The sequence below is a fragment of the Vicia villosa genome, linkage group LG2 (genome assembly GCF_029867415.1).
Source record: "Vicia villosa cultivar HV-30 ecotype Madison, WI linkage group LG2, Vvil1.0, whole genome shotgun sequence".
In the NCBI taxonomy this organism is placed as follows: Eukaryota; Viridiplantae; Streptophyta; class Magnoliopsida; order Fabales; family Fabaceae; genus Vicia; species Vicia villosa.
The window spans coordinates 185,673,241-185,696,036 of NC_081181.1; the positions used below are offsets into that span (position 1 = coordinate 185,673,241).

Sequence of the window (22,796 nt, forward strand, 5' to 3'; positions counted from 1 at the left end):
TTATATGGGTTTTAGTTGCCTATATAAAGGGCATAGTATAATATAAGAGAATCTCTTATCCCACCTCTTGGGATTATTAGGCACCATGTGAGTTTCCAAAAATATCCCTCTATTTTTGTAGATGTATCTCCGGACGCACCTTTTTTTTACTTAACGTTGGTTTGTTTCGTAGGTGCATCTATGGAAACATTCTTGTTATGTACCTCCGGAACCATTTGATGTTAAACTCGCGTCAAACTCTTCTCCTCCCTCATTATCAAAAATTTTCATTTCAAACTCTCTCAACCTTAAAAAACTTTCTTCCATCAAAATTGTATTTTTTTCTCTCGAGTTTGACAGGAAACATCAATATCAACATCAACGATCAACACACTCCAACTCGTTCAAAAATCAATTTAATCAGTAAGCTTTTGAGTTTTCGAGTATTTCTCGTAATAGAGTTAGAATACACTTTTAGGTGTAGAAATCATTATATGGTGTTAGAAACATAATTTAGAGACACTGTAGGTGTTGTTTGTTGTGTAAAATGGACGATCAAGGGCTCAAAAATAGGTTTTTACAAGGTTTTGGACAGTAAAGACGTCGTTGTTGCGTTTGAGGAGTTACAGAATATTTCGTAGGTGCATCTACGGAACAAGTAAACGTTAGGATAGTTCCATAAATGCAGCTCTGGAACAAATCCAGTTGTTATGAATGTTGGGTGCTTTCGTAGTTGTATCTACGAAAGTTTCCCAAACGTACATCTACAGAGTTAAAAAAAATTCCTTTTGTTTTTTATAACTTAATTATATTTAATTCAAATTTATTTCTTATACCTTGCAGACATTATATTTATGGCTGATGGGACGGACCGACTCATATTTGGGAGGATTGCACAGCACGCATCCGTGCGACATGCATAAAGTCAGATAGTGCCAGAGGGAGTTAGTGCCTCTGTTCCAGCTATTACAGCAGAGGCCATAGTTGAGGCTACGCCACATTCTACTCCACAACCTAGTGCGTATGCGCCGTCCACTTCCACCTCTTCATCACGGCGGCCTCGGGATGATGGTGAGGGTACATCACAGGTGTTGTCCTCCCGCAGACCTCGTTGGGATATGTCTGTGTCACCTCTAGAGGATCTTGCTTCTCCACTGCCACCTCCAGCCGATGATGTTCCTCCAGTGCCACCTCTAAAGGGTGTTGACCCACTGCGTGAGGATGCTGATGAGGGTTACCTGGGGGTCTTTCCAATTTGTCGCTGCTGACAGGATACGCCGATCATATCGCCAAACATGTCTGGAATGGAAAGGTAACATTTATTACTTATTCATTGGAAATTTATTTGTTTATTGGAAATTCTTTATTTTTCCATTGGAAAGATATTATTTGTAACATTTATTGATATTAACATTGTTTTCATTGGAAAATTTTTCAAGAAAGGCCGCCCAAGAAATTCTATAACCACAGACAGAAGATATTAGCTTTGGAGTAGCCACGGGAGGCGTGATTCCAGGACCTTTGTGAGATAGGGTACACCGTGATCCACAATGCGGTGAGATAGCACCCTGAGACGTCCTCCTTCCATCTACCTCATAGAATTTGGAGTAAAAGTTTAAAATATAGCAGAAGGTTCGTAGGTACATCTACGGAACATTCTGTTTTTAGGATGTGTCGTAGCTATATCTACGGAAGTTTTCTTGAATTGAATTAAGTTGAATTTTACCCAACGTTTACCATTTTAAACTACTTTCGTAGATGTCGAAAAAAAAAGCAAATTTTATGTATCTTCGGAAACAGGGGCGTTAACGTAATTACGTCAGGTGCCTAAGAGTATCAAGAGGTAGATTGAAATATTCTCTAATATAAATAACAACTCACTCAATACATATCATATTTTTTACAAATTCAGTTCCTCTATTTTCTCTCTTCTTCTTTCATCTTTCGTGAAAATCTTAATTATTCTAATAATTAGAACATAGTCTCAAAACCGTCCTTATTAATTATCACGGTTTCCATTTGTTAAAGATTGAATTGATTGTTATCCAAATCATAACAACAAGAATGGAATAATAAAGTTTGGTTTAGAAGGAAGTCTTTAGATGGGACTATAGTGCATATATAAAACTTTAAATTAATTAATGTCATTTTATAAGAGTCAACGATTAAAAAAAAAGTGAAGGATGGTGGAAGGTGAAAATGAATCTTGTTCTCTAAGAATATGATTCTGTCGCATCTAACTTCAATGCCATTTGCAACATACAAAATAATTTGACTTTGTGAAATATTTCATCTCATCCACATGTTCACCAATATAATCATGCAACTTTTTCTTATTGCTTTTTTTGTAGAAGAGTTAATAAAGCCCCACCCACTAGCATAGAGATCCAAAGAGGAAAGCTTTTGTTTGAACATTCTATTCTTCTACCAATAACAATCTTATATGTTAGTTTTACTTTTTCATAAAATAATAATAATAAAATTTATGAGTTCAATCGTGGAGACTTATTAGGGTTAGCACAATCCCCAATACAGAGCATTTGCAAAAATATGTATTGTTATTTACTATTGACAATAGGAGTTGAATCAGGTTCTTAGGGAGTATGACCCAACTATTTATCAATAAATTGACATACTCTAAATTTTTTATAAATATAAATTTATTTTGAAGTTTATTGAATAATTGATATAAATAAATATTTTTTATTGAGTAACTTTTTGTTAGATATAACTTGCATTCGTTAGTAGAAATTTCTACAATTAGAATTTTAGAGATAACAATATACTTCTGCATAATCTTCTTAAAGGTACAGTACAACAAACATACTCTCCATCTAAAATACTAAAATATATATATATATTTTAAATTTAAATATAGGTCTATTTGATATTTTATATAATTTATTTATAAAAAAATTAACATATATATATATATATATATATATATATATATATATATATATATATATATATATATATATATATATATATATATATATATATAAAGATAAAGAAAAAGATTTAAGTGATTGTTTAAAAAAATTTGAGTTTGAAATTTTGCAATAGTGACTCATGAACATAGATTAAGGGCCAGTTTGTTTCAGCTTTAAAAAAATGGATTTTTTCTTTGTATTTTTTAAAATAGATTTTCTAAAACCGTTTTTCAAAATATTACAAGTTTTTTTATATTTGTTTTTTCTAAAATGAAACACTTAATTTGACATCCTATAACATAAACATACATAATTGAAGACCAAAACTTAGCCAAAATCTTAATTTTTTCAAAAAGTTGTATTTCAAAAATGATTTTTATGAAAATCTATTTGAAATAGCTTCAAAATTAAGTGATTTTTTGAAATTTCGATATCCAAATTTTTTTTCCATAAATAGATGAAATATCTAAAATCACATTTTAAGAATAACTATTCAAATAAAATTTTCATTTGAAGCTTTTATAAAAAGTTTCTTTGTAAAAAAAATTTTCACAAAATTTGGTAACACTATAAAAATCATTTTTAAAAAAAGCCAAAACAAACGGGGCCTAAATATTGTCAAAATAATTTTTTTATTTTTCTTAGTTAGTTTTTTTATTTTTTTACTATTGATCAAAAGGGACGGAAATGATGGACAAAATTTCCTTGTGACAGAAATCTAAAAAAAAATAAGAAATAGATTCAGGGTGGGGATCGGAATGGAGATGTATCTCCGTTTCCGATCAATCGATATCTCTACCCTTTAACGATACATAGTATATATAATTAAATACATATGCTATTTAATAATGAAAAAAAATTACTTATAATTGTGATTTGATGGATTTGATGGAGTATATGATAAAGAATTCTAACCAATAAGGTCATAATGTCATAATTTTAATTTGAAGTTAAATCAATGCCATCTATAGAAAATAATATATCCAACTCAAAAGGATGAAAATTTTAATTTGAAGTTAATCAATGCCATCTATAGAAAATAATATATCCAACTCAAAAGGATGAGACTTTATGCTCCCAATTTGTAAAAAAAAATAATAATAATTAAAAAAAAATCAAACGAGTGTCATTGAGACACTTTTAAAGTTATTAAAGTGGTAAATTTTTTTTAAAATGTGTATATTCAATGTTTTAAAAATTAAAATATTAATTTTATAAAATGTATTTTTTTATTTAATATTTTTAAAAAGTACTCGGAAGACACTTTAGCATATCCAAAAAGAAAATAGATGCTCCCTGTTAATCTAACCCCTAGAAGACTTTGAAAGCTAATGTTATATCTATACAAAACATGCAGATATTGAAGGGTTATTACATCAAAAAAGTTTATTCTTATTTTGGTTGCATTAGTTATTCAGAATTTCTAGTTAATTAGAAAAAATCTCTTATCATCCAAATCAATATTTGTGAGTACTACTTGTGCTTCTTTAATTTGACTATTCATTTTTTTAATCACCTATAACATAATTTAACCACAATTTTAACCATCCCATTTAAACTCTAACATTAAACTATCCAATCAGATACTAGTGTGAATGCTATTGGAGACTGAGAATATCCATGGTTGGTATATAGAATTCCTTGTGTCAATTTCCAACTTAATGCTATGGGGCTAAAACAGCATCTCTACCATCAACTTCAGAGCTGACAAAGTCCTGACAGAGAAAACCAATAGATATATAAATGTTATACTCATGAACAAAAAAAATGTTCAAAGCAAAAATTCTAAAGTGAATCACTTTGATAGGTGGTGGTGCACACACCATTATCCTGTCAAGAAACTGATAAATATAATATTTATTTCTATAAAACCTACAAATATCTCCATCTTTAATTACAATTTGCCAACTTTATGTTCTATAAAAACAAATTAAAATAAACACTGTATATATAGTGTATAAAGAGGCAGAGAATAAAATATTTACACATGGCTATCTTGAACAACAAAAATCTACTGAGAAATGTGGCTTCTATTTTCGGTTTTACCATCTTGATATTCTTTAAGCATAAACCTTAAAACACAAGTTTTATCCAACTCTAGATGTTGTGTTCCGGAGAATGTGCTAAGTTCTCTATAATATGAAAATTCAACCTTTTTCAATTTCATCAGCTTCTATATTGTTCACTTTCAAGTTTCAACTTCTTCAATTGGGTTAGGTTTTTAGGCTTCTACTTGAGAGGCTTCATACCCTGTTCGCATTCCAAAAAGCAGATTTCAAGTTACTGTTTGTTAGATAACAGAAATACATGTCTTTCTCATGAAGATAAGAACAAAATGTGACAGAAAACCATTTATTGTATCTAATTCAAATGTACCACAACTACAAACAATAGAATAAGGAAAAGCATATTTCACAAGATTTTTTTAATTCTTTTTGGTTGAGAAACAAAACATGGATTGCCTTGCATTTCCAAATTCAACAACATTTTTCAGCATTCCTTAGGTACAAGGTTCCAGAAGGAAACAAAACAACTAGAATGCATCGAATATGAAAATTATGATCTTCCATGGAACCCGGATCTTCTTTCTTTACAATGGTATGGAAAACAGAAAGTTGTAATGAAATCAGTAGCAATAGTGGTTGAAAACAGTTTCTTTACAACCATTAAACACACGAGAAGTCCTTTACAATAAGGTTAATTACGAGTTACTTGAGCATGCAATAACTATAACAAATATGAGTGGTTTCCTATAATGAACTCTATCCAACGCAAGAACATTTTACAGACCAGAATAGATAAGTTCACAAAATCCTAATATAGGTTAAGAACTCAACACACAAAGATGAGCATAACAAATTCAAATCTGGCGGACAAATTGACAAATCAGGAGGTCCAAATTACACAACACTGAAGAACTATGGGACAAGGAGGTTCCCCTTGTTGGAGCTGTTTTCAGCTCAGTAGAGCTAAGTGTCGGTTCATCAAAGTTGAGAGGGTTCATTTACGTTGTTTGCCAAGTGTTTAATTGCAAACATGCAACAATAGCTTAGTCCATAGCTTAGTTTGTGTTTCCTAGTTCACGGCTTTGTTTATGCTAAGAGCTACAGGGTTGAAACTCAGTACAACATCATTTAACCACCTTTGCAGATTGGTTCATGTTAGGGCGTAAGATGCATCTATGGAGTCGAGTGCTACTACTGTGAGGATAATGTTTTTTGAGCATTATAGAGCCATATCATTCAGCTGTTGCATTTTGGGTTTTTTGAGAAAACGATGAATTGTTGCCATTTTAAGCATATGTGGAGGAAAACAACCATTATATTATAGACTCGTCCAATTTTCTTAAGATTTTATTTAAATATGCAAGTCTATACGAAATTACAAACCTAAGAAACTTTACTCTAGTTACTACAAGATTTTGTAAATTTAACTCAATTTTGATGCCTAGAGTTGTAAACCTGCATGATTTTAGAGTTACCAAAACAAATTGACAATCATTGGTTTAGCATCAAGTATGTCAAAGAGATCAAAACCCCACTATAGATTTTTATCAGTAATCACTTATTGTACATCCGTTTGTTCTTGATGTTTAATGCAAAATTTATTACTAATTTATATTAAATTTCATCTAATCCTCTATTTTGCTTATTTGTTATTTTTGCATATTTCTTCTAATCACATTATTAAAAAATCATTTTAGTATGTAATATATATTAGTTTTAGTGTTATTATAACTCAATAAGTTAAAACCTGTAAAATTCTTAAATTTTTAAGTTATTAACTAGTTTATTATACATGAAGCGGTGAGATAGGATTAGGTCTATTGATTACCTTCGATGCCCGCAGATCATTTACTTCCTTTCTAAGTGAATCATCAGAAAGGATTAACCGAGACACTGCTCCAGTAGATAACCTGCAATATAATTCAAAATCAAAATTTTAGGCAAATACATTCAATAGCAAGTAAAAACAACTATTCATTTGGATGTTGGTATCAGGTAAAAGATACATTTTCATCCCATTAGTGGCCCCCTAAAATCATAAATTACAGATCCTGAATGCCATAGTAACGAATGAGCCTTCACATGATCAACCATACCCAAATAAATAAATAATAATAAAAAACTGAAACAGACGAAGAGTTAATATTATTAATACTTCTTAAAGCATATATCAAATACCCGAGATATTTTGCAGCATCTGAGACAGATCCCTCAACCGCAAAAATGAGGTCCAGAAGAGCTTGCATTCCCTGTTGAAGGACCATAAGCATATATAATTAAGTTGCAATTAGGTATAGAATTCTAAGTAATAGATTATTATGAGGATAAAGAAGAAATAAATAAAAAAATAAAAAAAGGGATAGAGACAATTAAGCATACCATTGCAAATTTAGGGTTATTGGGTCCAATTTGTGAACCAATCTCTGACCCTCTGATTAATGACTTGGGAGGAAGTATCTGAAGAAGCTCTCGAGGTGGTGCATAAGCCTCAAGATCCACCGTTTTCCTAACTAGCTCATGAAAATAACAACCTCTATCAGACAAAGCATTGTTTACTATAAGTAAATGAACTACTTATCTCAATGTAGTATGGACCTATGTAGCAATGACACTTCACATTGAAGACGTGTCTAGTGTTCGACACATGTAAGTGTCGTGTTTGGTGTTTGTGTTAGTGCTTCATGACTAAACACATACAGCGGTTTTGAAACCGCAAACCAGAACAACATGCTCAAGCAGTCAGACTGTGAAGTGTGAATCATCCATATACCCAGTCTAGTTATCTTGCTATAGTATTCAGTTCAACCGCCAATTTAGGTTGTTTAAGCCAATTGAACCACTAAATGTACCTATAGCGATATCAGTCTCCCCTTCGGTATTCCAGTACACAATTTAATACATGATTCAGGACCCCAAAAATGGGGGAGATTAACCCCTTCATCGCATATCTCAGTTTTTGGCTTGATACTGGACTGATCAGTAAATAAATTTAGTTCAAACTAGGAAAAAACCCATGCACAAACCCATTGCAAACAAGGCCAATAGAGATTGACACATGGTAATAACAATAGTTAATCGATAACTGGCTAGTGTACTCAACTTGGGTGCACCAGTTTTATGCATCAATAATTGGTGAATATCAAGCACTAACTATGGTTTATCATCTGCAATTGTTAACACTAAGTCACTAACTACGGTTTATTAAACAAGTTTTATTTTTAATTGTTTATTTACTTTTTATTTATTTATTAGTGATCTGGTTCAAGTTCAACCATTTGAATCATAATCTAAAGGTCTCCCTCGTTTAATCTTGGGTCCGATTTTTGAAAGAGTTGTCTTTTGCCCCAAAAACTTAACACTAAATTTCAACAATATATTAGATGCTAAACAAGGTTCAATTATGTGATTAATTATACTCTGTAGCAGGTTTATGAATATTACAAGGTTTTTCACCTCATTAACCATCAACCATCAACTGAGCACAACTAACTAAAACTACTAGAGCATAAATTGGATGAATAATAAATATAGCTGTAGATATGAATACTTGAACATTGTGCTTGATCGTGTTTAGATTATAGTTAATGAGCTGCGACACTTAGTTATATTCATTAACCATACAAAAACCATGTTTCTATCCAAATTGTTAATCTAGAGATCTTTCTTAATAACTTCTCTTATAATTTTTCTATGTCTTCCTCTACCTCTAGTTTTTTGACTCCTCTTATCTGATCTAGTGTCCTTATCACATAACTTCTCTCTACACGCTCAAACCACCTAAGTCTATTTTTCACCATCTTTTCTACTATAGGTATTACCCCAACATTTTCTCTAATATTATCATTTCTAACCGTATCATGTATAGTTTTGCCACACATCTAATGCAACATCAATCTCTGCTACATTGACCATTACACTTTGTTATATTCATTAAACTGTGTAAACCATCTAATTTGTCATTGAATTAGATGTCAATATATTCTCTCTTTTTTCAAAAAAAGATGACAACAAACCCAAATTGTAAATTGCAATGTGGCAATTGAAAAGAAACAAGAGCAAATGGAAAAAACAGATAAGAAAAAGAAGAAGAAACCTTTGAGAGCTATAAGAGAGCGAAGGCGTTTAAGAGCAGAAGCACGGTTCATGTGCTGAGAGCGATCTTCAGAAGCCTAAAAACATTACAAATTAGAATTAACAAACCCTTAAAAATATGAAATTTTGAAAATTGAAAAAAAGGTGAAAAGGGAATATAGAACCTGAGCGATGATACCAGTGGGCAAATGTTTGAGACGAACAGCAGATTCGCGTTTGTTACGGTGTTGACCACCGGGACCAGAGCTTTTGAATGTCCCCATTTCGCATTGTCGCATTAGGTCATCGTCTGTTAGGTCTAGGTAACCGCCGTAATTGGGGGCGGCAGCGGTGGTGTTTGTGGCTGTGGTTGTTGTGGAGCGAAGTGAGATTGGGTGAATGTTGAGGTTGAGAAAGGAAGAGGATTGTTTGGGTGAGTTGAAAATTGGATGATGGTGATGATTATGAAGAAAGTGGTGGTGTGGAGTTTTTGATGTGAATTGTTTAGTGAGAGTGAGAATGAAGGTGGGTTTGAGGAGGAATTTGTGTGCCATTGAATTGTTTGGACAATCTTCGTTCTAAATTCACAACTATCTTGTGTAAGATGATTAGGGGTGTTATAGGATCTACGCGAGAACTGGACCGGTAGACCTGGACCAAATAGACCGACCGAAATAAACATTAGACTGGTATTGGATAAAAAATTTATCCGTTGCCCAAAGCAAGAATCGGACCATTTATCCAATGAGTACCCGGTAGCTTCTCCTATTTAAAGTTATTTTCATTCATTTTGTCAATTTTTTTCTCTCACTCCCTTTCGGTCATTCTCTACACTCTCTCGTCTCTCTCCCTCTCTCCCAATTCCTCATCAATCTGTCTCCTTTCCTAACCCTATCTGATTTTACGTTGTTGATTGTTGTTACTTAGTGTTTCTTTGTTAGAAACTTTGATTCCTAGGTTGAATCGTTGAACTTGAAGTCATTCCTGTAATGTATTCTAAAATTTCTTCCTTTTTATTTCTTATTTCTGTATTTGTATGTATATTTATTTTGCTTGCATGTTTCTATCTTACTGAGATTATATGTTTGCTTGCATGTTTGATATACAAATCAATGTTTCAATTTTGACCTAAATGGAAGAGTTCAGTGAGTTTGACCTAGATTTTGCCCTAATTTTTGTTGTGATAACAATAATTCTCTTGTTGCGATTTAAGATTGTTCTGTGTTGCTAAGGGTTTTGATTTTGACCTAGGTTTCTGAGTAATTGATTTTGAACATTATTTTGATTTGATTCAATTATTCTTATCGAAGAGACTATATACTTGAACGTGATTTTGATTTGATTCTTAATAAATACTTTGGATTATTTTATGTTGCTGAGGTTGTCTTTGACCTGTTATTAATTTTGTTGCTGAGATTGTTGTATTGTTTGATTGATATTTTATTTTATGCCATGTCTTTTCAAGATTCTTCACTGACTCCTCCTCAAACCATGGCTGATCTTATTGATGTTAATATGTTGCTTGATTTGGATGGGGAAGAGGAGACCATGGATGGAGGAAATATAGAGGTTGGAGAGATGATTGACATGATGGAACATCCAGTTCCTATTCCAACTGACAACACTACCAATACTTAAAACACAAATACTACTCAAAATACAACAACTAATGGGGCAACCCCTCCCGTTGACCCAGAACAAATTTTTCAGAGTCATTTAAATTATGTTGGTAAGGCCCCTCGTCCCAAGAAACCTGTTGTTCATACTGAAATGGTTCTTGTTGAAATGTCAGATGGTGCCAAGAAGTGGAAATGCAAATGGTGTGGCAAGTTGTACACCTATGATGCGAGATGGAAAAGCACTTCTAATGGTAAGAAGCACTTAGAGGCTTGTATCCAAAGAAAGTTGAGGTTGAAAGGTAATACTGATAAAGACATGGTACAATATAGGTTAAATATAGATGGTAATAGTGATGATAGTACACCTAGTATTGCAACTTGGACTTATAATCATGCTAGGGTTAGAGAAGTTGTTGCACATATGACTTTAGGTCATGAATTTCCTTTTTATGTTATGGATGGTGTTATCTTTAATGAGTTTCTTAGAGAAATTTATCCTTGGTATAAAAAGATCACTAGGCAACAAGTGAAATTTGACTGTGAGACATTCTATGAGGCTGACAGAGCTAAGATGAAAAAACCTATGTCTTTGATTAATAGAATTAGTCTTACAACTGACCTTTGGTGGTCTGGTGAGCAGAAAATTGGATACATGACTGTGACTGGTCATTTTATTGATTCAAAATGGCTGCTTCACAAAAGAGTTTTGTCTTTTAAGAATGTGCCACCACCACATTCTAGGGAGGTTCTTTGTAGGGAGTTGATTAATGTGATGGATGATTGGGGTATAAGGGATAAGGTTGTATCAATTTCTGTTAGGTTGAAGAGAGATTATTCTGGTAGGAGAAATCTACCAGTGAATGGAAAGTTGTTTCATGTGAGATGTTGTGCACACATCTTGAATTTGCTGGTTCAAGATGGTCTTGATATGATTAAGGAGGCTGTTGATAAAATAAGAAATGGTGTCAAATACTTGTTAAATTCTGAAACTAGATGTAAATCTTTCAAGAAATTTATTGATGAGTTGCAACTTGAAGGCAAAAAACAGGTATTGGATACTAAGACTAGGTGGAACTCTACTTGGTTGATGTTGTCCACTGCATACCATTAAAGAGATGTCTGGCCTAGATATGCTGAAGAAAATGGTGCATTTCTAAATTTTTTGCCTGATGCAAATGATTGGGAAGATGTTCATGATATTTGCAAGTTTTTGGACATTTTTGCTGGTGTTACTTCTATTATTAGTGGCACATCTTACCCAACTGCTAACTTGTTTTTGGCTGAGCTGTACAGGGTTAAGGTTTTACTTGATAAACCTACAAGTATATCTAATAATCCCCAGCTACAGGCCCTTGCTAATGAGATGAAGGTGAAATATGACAAATATTGGTTCGAGTCTAACACATTAATTTCAATTGGTGTTGTTCTAGATCCAAGGTATGATGATTTCTATTGGTGCATGTCTCTGCCTATGATGAAGATTGCTTAATTATGTTGCTTAATTAGGTAGCCTAATTAGGTTGCAACTTTATTTGATGATTTATGAGACCAATTTTGTGTGACTGAATTGTGTCTGATTCAAATCTGATGCCTGTCTGCCTGTGATGATTTATGAGGCAAATTTTGTGTGACTGAATTGTTTCTGATTCAATTATTTTGCTTGTCTGCCTGTGATGATTTATAAGGCCAATTTTGTGTGACTGAATTGTGTCTGATTCAACTCTGATGCCTGTATGCCTATGATGATTTTCTGAGGCCAATTTAATGTGACTCAATTGTTTATGATTCAATTATATTGCATGTCTTCCTGTGATGATTTATGAGGCTTATTTTGTGTGACTGGATTGTTTCTGATTCAATTATGTTGCCTGTCTGTCTGTGATGATTTCTGAGGCCAATTTGTTGTAACTGAATTGTATCTTGAGTCAATTATGTTGCCTGTTTGTCTATGATGATTTCTGAGGCCAATTTGCCGTGACTCAATTGTATCTTGACTCAATTATGTTGCATGTTTTCCTGTGATGATTTCTGAGGCAAATTTTGTGTGACTAGATTGTTTATGATTCAATTATGTTGCCTCTGCTTGTGATGATTTCTGAGGCCAATTTGCCTATGATGAATATTATTTCTGAGGCAAAAAATGTTTAAAACTCTACTTGTTCAAATAGGTATAGATGAATTTAAGTTAGTTGACAACTCTACTTGTTCAATTAGGTATAAATGATCTTCATCAAATGGGTATATCCCCTCTTGTATCCAAATCCTACTCAAGCCAATAAATATGAACAAGAGTTGGCAACTAACTTGAATTCTCTCTTCAAAATGTATCATGATACCTATGGAATAACAGATGATATATCCCCTGTATCTGGAACCCTTGAAGTAGGTTCTATTTCTGGGTTGGGAAGAAGGAGTTTTGAGATGTTTTTAGAAACTGTTGTGAGTAGTAATTCAAAATCTGATCTTGAATTGTATCTTTAGGAGCCTCCATTGAAAGTTCCACAAAAATCAAAGTTTGATGTATTAACTTGGTGGATGGGGAATGAAGCCAAGTATCATGTTCTTAGTAAATTGGCAAAGGATATCCTAATTGTTCCAGTGACCACTGTTGCTTCTGAAGCAACTTTTAGTGCTGGTAAGAGGATTATTGATCCTAAACGATCTTCAATGAAAACTAAGACGGTTGAAATGGTTGTTTGTGGGGGTGATTGGGTGAAAGAGAGGTATGGAATCAAAAAGGGCTGCACTGCTAGTGTTCTTGAAGAACCACAGGATGAACCTTTATCGTATCATTTTGGTGAGGATCCGAATGTCGCTGCTTCTACAACTGCAGCTTGAAAATATTTGATGCCAATGATGACATTGTTCTGAGGCAAGAAAAAATATGATCTTATTTTGTAGCTCTTTTAAAAACAATGCTTGAAGAATATTTGTGGGTGGCAAATCTTATTTTGAACAATGTTCTGTAATCCTTTTTTGAACATCTTATTTTGATGTGTAATGTTAATATGTTATGTTATTTATTTGGTATGTATTCAATATTGTTTTTGCAACATTATTATATTAAAAGTGAATATAATTTAAAAAAAAATTGAATTATGGAAATATTTAGAAAATTCAATTATTTCGGGTGGACCGGGTATCCATCCGATTAAAATCGATCCGGTCTCGGTTCCACAAGACTTTCATCCAATAATTCGGTCCGTTTTCGGTTTACCCGAATGATTCGATCAGATTTCGTTTCCTTTTTTGGACCATCACTATTATGGTCCGATCCCGGTTTACCCGATAAGGACTTCGGTCCGACTCTCTGGACCCTTGATATCCGGCCCGGACCGATAACAGCCTTAAAGATGATAGTGGTGTTAGATGACATGCCATATTAATGCTTCCACCTGGCAAGGATGCAAATAAATAATTAGATACGATGGTGGGGATGTAATTGGGTTTAATAGCCAACACATAGATTATTGGTCGTTTTTTGAAGCATGTGACTTAGTGAAAACCATTGAACCTGAGTTTGATAAAAAAACTCTTAAGATATGGTGGAAACCTGAAAATGAAACTTTTGAACAAGATTTAATGCCATTTAGGAATGACGGAGATGCTGCTGACACAGGCCAGTCAAACAGTCCAGGTCAATATGGCAGCAATAAAAAAAGGTATTCAATTGATTTGTTATATCATATTTAGTTTGCTATTTTTCTTCAACTGACTTATTATTGGTATTCAATTGATGTTACTAGCGTATGCCTAAGGCCAAAACTTCAAAAAATGTCAAGTCCAAGAAAACAAAGGTGCATTCAAGTGGCAGTCAAACTCTGAATGATGGAGATGGAACAAATGGAACAGCACAAGCAACACAGTCTTCACATATTTATAAGTACACTGAATGGGATGCTGAAACACTAGCGGCCTTGCTGGATTGGGGTGATGCCTTGGACATTCAGCCTTTGCGTGTGGACACTTCACCCCTGAAGCAAAAAGATGTTGCAACAATATATCCTCAACCAAGTGTTGTTGAAACAGTTGACCCTGTACCAACTGCTATCAAGCCCAAGTCTGAACCCAGAATTTTCTATGGCCTAGCTCCAAAAAAAGCTAAGACTAAACCATTCAAACCACCAGCCTCTTCTTCAATACAAGTGCAGATCAAACCATCAACCTCTTCTTCAACACAAGTTTAGATCAAACCACCAGTCCATTCTTCAACACAAGTGCATACCAAGACCAAAAAAAGTAAAACTGATGTTCAAGTAGCAAAACGGCAAAGTGACAAACTCAGGAGCCTCAAGACAAAGGTTGTTACAAGTTCAAGAAAAAAACCAGATGATCCTTTGGTGATCACTGAGGATGGAGAAACCATGGGAGACTCGACTAGTGGTGTCATCAAGAAAAAGAAATGGGATGACATATACAAAGGCCTAACAGAGTGAACAAAGAATGTACTGATTATGTTTAGGAACCTTTTTTGTAATCAAATGCTTAACTCTGCAGTCTGTTATGTTTACTTGTAATCTTTTGGAACCTTTTTTGTTTAACTCAACTGATCAAACTATCTGAAATGTAATGATAATGAACCTTATTCAAGGTCACCTTATTTTGTCAAATTAAAGTTATGTCTACTTATTATGGTGACTTATAATATGGAAGATGTCTACTGATGCATTCAAATTATAGATCACTTATTATGGAACATGGAAAATATAATTTCACTTATTATGAAACATGTCAAACAATATATCACTTATAATATTGAAGATGTCAAATTATAGGTCAGTTATTATGAAACATGTCAAATTATAGAGCACTTATCATGGGAGATGTTAACTTATAGGTCTTATAACAACAACATTAACAAACAATTATTAAACTCATACTGCAACATTGTATTCCATTTCAGAAACAATTACAAGTTACGTGTTATGGTAAACACTAACAAAACACACCAATTTACCATAATCCTTCAACATTTACATTTAACTAACAAGTACAAATTGACCGTGAACGAAAAAATGAGGCAAATTTTCTTCATCTTGCCACAAAAACCATCTGACTTATGCTGGATCTGCAATTCCACATTCTTCTTCATTGCTGACTCATATAACTCCTTCAAGATTTCAATAGATTGCATCCCAATTATCTTGGTCGGATCATTTCTCCATTCTTCATATAAACTCTCTATTACATCGTGCTCTGGTCCCATATCATAATCCCATTCGAATAGATTACACGTTTCCTCGCTTTGCCAAAAGGGACATCTCTAGAGCACTCTGTCTCGTACGCGCGTTCTTGCAACAATACAAAATCATACGAAGATTGCAAGCACACATTCACCATCTACGATTGCTCACACTTGTTTACTGCACTGAAATCGATTTGCTTCTAATTGAAGAAGACGCCATACCTTGTGTAGCGACTAAGCACGATGAAGAAAGATGAAGAAGAAGATGCACAATTGTGAAGAAGATGGTGAAAGGCACGATTTGGGGGTAGAGAATCTTTAGAATTTGCTAAGTGTATGTTTTTTTTGACACGTATGTTAGTGTTTATAATAATGTTATTTGTTTTATATTTAAGTGAGATGACTAAACCCTAAAAAAATTTCTCATATATGGGGACGTCAAATTTTACAGAGACCATTATTTAAAAAAAAATTAGAGGGACTAAAAATGCAGGATCGCATATTTATACGAACCACTGACATAATTAACCCTATAAATTATGCATTATAAAATTTAACTTAATTATAAATATATAATATAATATATTAATTATATATGTTTTTGTCATTGATATTGATTATCAATTTTATCACGATGAAGAATTGTTATTAAGCAAATCTTTTATTATCATACAAGTTAGTAAATTATAAATTTAAAAATATGTCATATCAATTAAGTTTTTTATTTAATATATTTTTAAAATTGATTCAAAAATATATTTTATTTTTAAAAAAATTAAGTTATCAGGTATCTAAGAGACAAAATAAAATTTAAAATATAATATAAACCAATCAATCAAATAAATCTCATTATCACATCTTTATTGAATTGGTTTAAAAGATATATTTTATTTAAATGAATTAAAATTGAAACGATTTTAAATATTCTCTCTTTTGTTAAGTGTTTTTTCTTAAAGATTTTTTATTTTTTTGAATAGTGGTTTTTAAAATTTAAAGTAATATATTAATTATAATTTTTTAAAATTTGTTTTAATTATTTATTACAAAAAGATATAATTATTAAATAAATTAATAATATTTTCTGAAAAATAACCATTATATTTTGAAAAATAACAAAAAAAAATTATTATTTTTACTATGCATAAAATGAAAAAAAAGAACTAACCTTTAAAAAAGATACAGAGTAATTAATTTTTTTATAAATCATCATATCATACTAAATTATAATCTTATAATTTATATTATCAAAATTTCCCGTCAAAAAAATTCCACCAAGTTATTTTCTATTAATTAACAATTAAATTAAATTAAAATTTTCTTTTAATTAATTAATTTTATAATTAATTAACAACAATTAAATTAAAATCAAATTTTCTTTTAATTAATTAATTTAATAATTAATTAACAATTAAATTAAAATCAAATTTTCTTTTAATTAATTAATTTAATAATTAATTAACAATTAAATTAATATAATATATATCATACCACTAAATCAATTTAAGTAGTGGACATAACACCCCACTAAATCAATTTAAGTAATTAATTGAGTTTTAAAAAAACGTGGATCCTATATATTTCGTGGCCATATTTACTTATAAAACTGTTTGATAGCACACTGCATGATGTTTGAGCAATTACCTAAGTATATAAATAATAGGAAGTGGACATATTTCGTTTATGAGACCGAATAGAGAAATCTTTACATTCATTCTTCAATTGAAAAACAAAAGTCATGTATCTCAATAGACCACTTCATAAATTCACAAGTAGGATCTTGGTTTATTAGAATTCTTTAAGTTCTTTCAATTTTCTTTACATAAGTTTTAGGATTTTGGTTTATTAGACAGACTTCTTTAAGTTCTTTCAATTTTCTTTGCATATGTATTTTCTTTATTTATATATTTTGTTAAAGAATCTTTAGAATTTATAGACTACTTCATAAATTCACAATTAGGATCATGAGACTACTTTACTCTCTCAATTTTCTATGCATAAGTTTGTTCTTTATTTATATATTTTGTTAAGGAATCTTCTAAATTTATACATTCATGATCAAGTGTGTATATTAATTGCATTATAAAGTTGATTTGTTATTGTTTGATTTAAATTAGTTAAAAATCAAAACAAACCAAACTTAAAATGGATATAATATTGAAAATTGTAATGTTGTTTCGAATTATTGTTTTTTTCTTCTTTTTATGTTAAGTCAATTATTTGTCGAAGAAATTGCTTCAATTTTTGCGATAATAAAACCAAGGATGATCGCGCAAGGAAAAAGAGATATTTCCCGTGCATCGTACGGAAACGTCTAGTTATTTATAAAATACATATTTTTTAAATTAAATCATTTTTATTATGTTAAAATCTAAAATAATAAATAGTTAAATTACTAGATATCAACAACAACTTTTAAAATAAAATTATTATTATCATTTAAAAAAATTATACGAATAATTTTTCGTTTTGAAAAAAAAAATTAAAAATCATTTTTTAAATACATAAACCCTAACCTAATATAGTTTTTATTTATTTATTTTTTACACATATTTAATTCTTTTTTTTATTAAGTTCCAGACTCTCCCCTTTCTTCTGTTCAACCACCGTCCTACCGAACTCCCACCACCGCAGCTTCCGTTATTCTCTTCTCGCTCCGCCGCTTCCTGAACAACTTCTCTCTATAACTTCACCGTAAGTCCTAATGAAATTCCATCTTCTACACTCCTAGTTACTGTCACAATTCTTATTTCATTCTTATCACATTTCAAACCCTTGATTTTGCAGTGTAATGGAACAAATTGAAGCAAAAGAACAAGATTTAGCTAATTTCAAAATTGGCTCTTTGCCAAATTTATTTTATATTCCTGACTTCCTCACTGATGCTGATCAAACCCTTCTTCTCAACAATGTATGAATCTTTTCAACCTATTGCTTCTTTTGTTAATTATGTTATCTTAGTAAAAAAAAAAACTGATTTTTTTTGTTTGTTTGGTTTGTTATTAGATTTATGGAGCTCCTTCATCTAAGTGGAAGTTGTTGAAGAATAGAAGGCTTCAGAATTGGGGTATGCTTCAAGACTATTAATTTCTGCACTTCACACCTATAAACATAGAAATAATTTAGTTTTTTTTTTGAAGGTTGAGGTTGGTAGAAAGTGGAAAATAATAAGAAAATAGAAATTAGGAAATTAACTTCCCTTTATAAGTAATTTTGCTTATGATCTATGTAGTGCCACACTTCAAGGCTTTGTTTGGATTGATGGAATTGAATGGAGTGGTACGGGATGGAATGGAGTGATATTCCATTGTTTGGATGATTTAAAATGGAATAGAGCAGAGCGGAATGAAGTGGTATGGGATGGAATGGACTGGTATTTCATTGTTTGAATCATTTAAAATGGAATAGAATGGAGCGGAATGGAGTGGTATGAGATGGAATGGATCGGTATTTTGTTGTTTGGATCATTTAAAATGGAATACACTGGAGTGATATGGATTCTATTTCATTCCATCACTTACCACCAAACTTCTTTCTTCCCCTCCGATTGGCAGAATGAAGAGTTTACCGTTTCCGCCGTAAAATTTTCAAAAAATAGAATGGAATATTCATTCCGCTCCAATCTGCTTCATTCCACTCCACCCCTTTCCATTCCGCTCGATTCGTTTTATGATATCCAAACCTAGATGTCGGTGTGAGGTTACATTCGATTCAATTACTTATTTTTACTTTTTGGAAAAATATTATCAATATCGACTTGTATGTGTTCTGATATTGCTTCATAGTTATGTTTCACAATGAATTCTTCTTTTTCTTGTTTTTTTTAGGAGAAGGGGCTGTGTCCAGATTTCCCATGCCATAGTCCTTATTTTGTGCTGACATGGACATGAAATCTGTCTCATTATAATAACCCATTTCATATTTATATTAGTGAAAACCATAGTTGAAATATTGTGATTGAGCAGTCCTTCATTGCAAAGAGTCGAAATAACAACAATAATAACGCTTCGTGACTTATTGTCGACTCTTTTTTTTCCTTGGGAAATTTGAAAATATCCATGCGATGAAAATATTTTTCTTTTGTATTACCAACTAAATTACTGATGTTTATCAGAGATGATTTGAAAATTCTGTCCTAGATAATGTTGATCAACTATTTCTCGTCACTTTTTAATGCAGGCGGCGTTGTCCATGAGAAGGGCCTTCTACCTCAAGCTTGTAAGTGAGGATATATTTACTTCAAGATGATTAAATGGTTTGATTTTTCATTTTTCTGCTAATATATTATGATATCTCTCTCTTGTAGTGCCTCCATGGTTAACAAATCTCACACATAAAATATCTGAAGAATTGGGACTTTTCCCATCACCAATCAATCATGTTCTCATAAATGAATACCAACCTAACCAAGGCATAATGGTTTGTCCGGAACCTCAACCCCTGCTTATGGCCATTTATTTGATCACTATTTTTTTCTTTTAAAAGTGAAATCTAGACCGTTTAACATTTCACTGTTCGTTCTCTGTTCTTGGTCCTTTATGTTTATACGATAACAATCATGATTCATTGACGGGGTGTGTGGTGTCTGACACCAATACATTCCTTTATGTTTTATCATACAGCCACACCAAGACGGACCTTCCTATTTTCCAGTTGTAGCTATTCTATCAATTGGATCTCCTGTTGTCATGGACTTCACTCCCCATGCCAGCTTAAAACTTGATTCACAAGTTATTGACAAAGAATCGGATGGAGAAACTATTGAGACCGTGAAAGATAAGTGGCTTGACGATCACCGTCCATTCTCTGTTATATTGATGCCTCGCAGTTTATTAATATTCAAGGATAAGGCATACACCGGTAAGGTTATTGTTCTCAAGTACTATAATAAATCACTATTTCGTAACATAATAAGAAAGTGTTTGAAAGAGTTTTTCCGGACTTAACATATTTATGAAAATAGCTTACGATACGTGTATAATTCAGTTTAAGATTATTGAATAAGCGCTTAATAGTAACATTCTGCATGTGATTACAGATTACTTGCATGGTATAAAAGATTGTGAGGTACATGGCTATGATGGGGTAAGGCTACACAGATACTAAATTTTTACGCCATTAATAATCGATTGCATTTTTAATTATTCTTCATGCTTCATGCTATGTCTTTTCCAGGCTGTAAATGAAGCTGAAGCTTTGAAACACAATGCATCATACAGACACCTTTCTGGCTCAGAGGATAAGGAGGAAACAATAGGAAAAGAAGAGTGTAAGAATATATCAAGAACTTCAAATAGAGTTTCATTGACTTGCCGATTGGTTCCAAAAGTTCACAAGAATTTGTTTAGGTTTTGAAATTGTATATATTAATATTTCATATTCATTCAATAGATAGTTCAACTGACAGAACAAAATTTGTTCGAATAAAATACGATTAAGTTGATTTTTCACTTAATTTGAAAATAGTTTTTCCATAAAACAACCACAAAAAAATGTTTTTGATTGTTTGTTTCTATTTTTAAGCTAACACACATTTACCCTTTGTATGTTGTGTCATAAGAATCTTTTACAATAAAATGAGACTTCAGTGAGGAAAACAAAACTCAAAGGTATCATAGACATGACAACTATTAATGGACATATGGAAGTTTATTATAAAGTTGAGTTATTATACAAATGAAGTTTAATGCAATTTTGACAGATTAGATAGCAATGCATTTTGGACAGATACATCAGAAGACCAATAAACACAAATAACCAGAAAACAATATCTAAGCAGAAGTGTATAAACAGATGAGAAGACGAAACAATTTTAAAAAGGAAGATTTATAGCATTGAGGATAGGTCTTAATTTTAAAAAGGAAGATTTATAGCATTGAGGATAGGTCTTAAGTTAAAAAATCAAATTTTACAAACATTGATCATGGTTGAAACTATCTATGTATGTCAACATAGGTAAAAATACAACTAAATAACTAAGAACATATTGATAAATGATCTAGTAGAAAAATGGAATATTATTTTTCCTTTTAAACATCTTTCATTAACTTTGTGGATGATAGGTGAACATTATTCAAATTATTTATCGAATCAGTCGCAGATCTTTTCGAAAGAGTGAGGCCTGAATTTTTGAAAATGGAATATTATTTTTTTCTTTTAAACATCTTTCATTAACTTTGTAGATGACAGTTGAACATTATTCAGATCATTTACCGAATGAGTTGGAGATCTTTTCGAAAGAGCGAGGCCTGAATATTTTCACCAACAGGATCATAATCAGCTGAGGCAAACATAGAGTCCTGCATGATTCATATAAAACATATAAGAATAAGTATCTGAAATTGTACTGCAAACTTGTTAATAACAGAAATAAAATACAGAATCAAAGAAGGAAATTGTAAAATAAAGATGAATGATAGAGGAATAGTATTACATAATCAATTGCAAGTTCGTCCTGCATGGAAGTCTAAGAAATTTGTAATTTGGATGTATGCTGAAAAAAATTGAAAATAAGGGATCAATTTATAATAAAGTATCTAACTATATAAGTATTTGCTATTAGACTACCTCTTCATACTTGAATTGGTCTCTTATTTTCTTACGTGACTCTTCGTTATCTCTGAATCCAACAACAAACAATCAGCCATATTTTGGTTGAAAGACGACTCTAATTGCCAACTCTTTCTTCAACATTGCATCTAGTGGATATGAATATACTAAGGGATTATCTTTACCAACCTAAAATGATACAAAGCATTAATAAAATGTCAAATATAAATAACACATTCAAGCTCAAGGACATATTTTCCAATCAATTTGACACAATCACTGTCTCAAATGACAAACCTTGTCATGTATTTGCTATCAGCAGTCTGAACTTCAAATTTGTATCAGATTTAGAATTAAGTATTAAATCAGTTTTTTGACATGGCATAATCCGGAATATTATGAAAAGTATACACAATCAATATTCTAAAAACACACCTTGGAACAGGTTCATCATTCC

General features: G+C 31.8%; 3 protein-coding genes across 5 annotated transcripts; 2 read left to right on the top strand and 1 right to left on the bottom strand.

Moving 5' to 3' along the window:
- Nucleotides 1-4,754: 4,754 nt before the first annotated feature.
- Nucleotides 4,755-9,640, bottom strand: LOC131653246 (uncharacterized). The gene is made up of 6 exons (XM_058923333.1): nt 9,175-9,640; nt 9,012-9,087; nt 7,298-7,428; nt 7,097-7,167; nt 6,747-6,828; nt 4,755-5,162 (listed from the first exon to the last, which is right to left on the bottom strand). The coding sequence occupies exons 1-6, from the start codon at nt 9,541-9,543 to the stop codon at nt 5,142-5,144; spliced, it is 750 nt and encodes a 249-aa protein (XP_058779316.1). The 5' UTR covers nt 9,544-9,640; the 3' UTR covers nt 4,755-5,141.
- A 1,119-nt stretch (nt 9,641-10,759) lies between these two features.
- On the top strand, nt 10,760-12,097 carry LOC131650863 (zinc finger BED domain-containing protein RICESLEEPER 2-like). Its single transcript, XM_058920570.1, has 2 exons — nt 10,760-11,676; nt 11,722-12,097. Exons 1-2 carry the CDS (start codon nt 10,760-10,762, stop codon nt 12,095-12,097), a joined length of 1,293 nt encoding a protein of 430 aa, XP_058776553.1.
- Nucleotides 12,098-17,448: 5,351 nt separating this feature from the next.
- LOC131647655 (alkylated DNA repair protein ALKBH6 homolog) lies at nt 17,449-21,245 on the top strand. Of its 3 annotated transcripts, none has more exons than XM_058917525.1 (9): nt 17,449-17,562; nt 18,371-18,484; nt 18,578-18,701; nt 18,797-18,857; nt 19,970-20,008; nt 20,097-20,209; nt 20,413-20,650; nt 20,829-20,875; nt 20,966-21,245. In XM_058917525.1, the coding sequence occupies exons 3-9, from the start codon at nt 18,582-18,584 to the stop codon at nt 21,143-21,145; spliced, it is 798 nt and encodes a 265-aa protein (XP_058773508.1). In that variant the 5' UTR covers nt 17,449-17,562; nt 18,371-18,484; nt 18,578-18,581; the 3' UTR covers nt 21,146-21,245. The 3 variants fall into 3 exon arrangements, with proteins under 3 accessions (XP_058773508.1, XP_058773509.1, XP_058773507.1); XM_058917526.1 differs by having other exon boundaries at nt 17,456-17,562; nt 18,365-18,484; XM_058917524.1 differs by lacking the exon at nt 17,449-17,562 and having other exon boundaries at nt 17,829-18,484.
- The last annotated feature ends 1,551 nt before the right edge of the window (nt 21,246-22,796 follow it).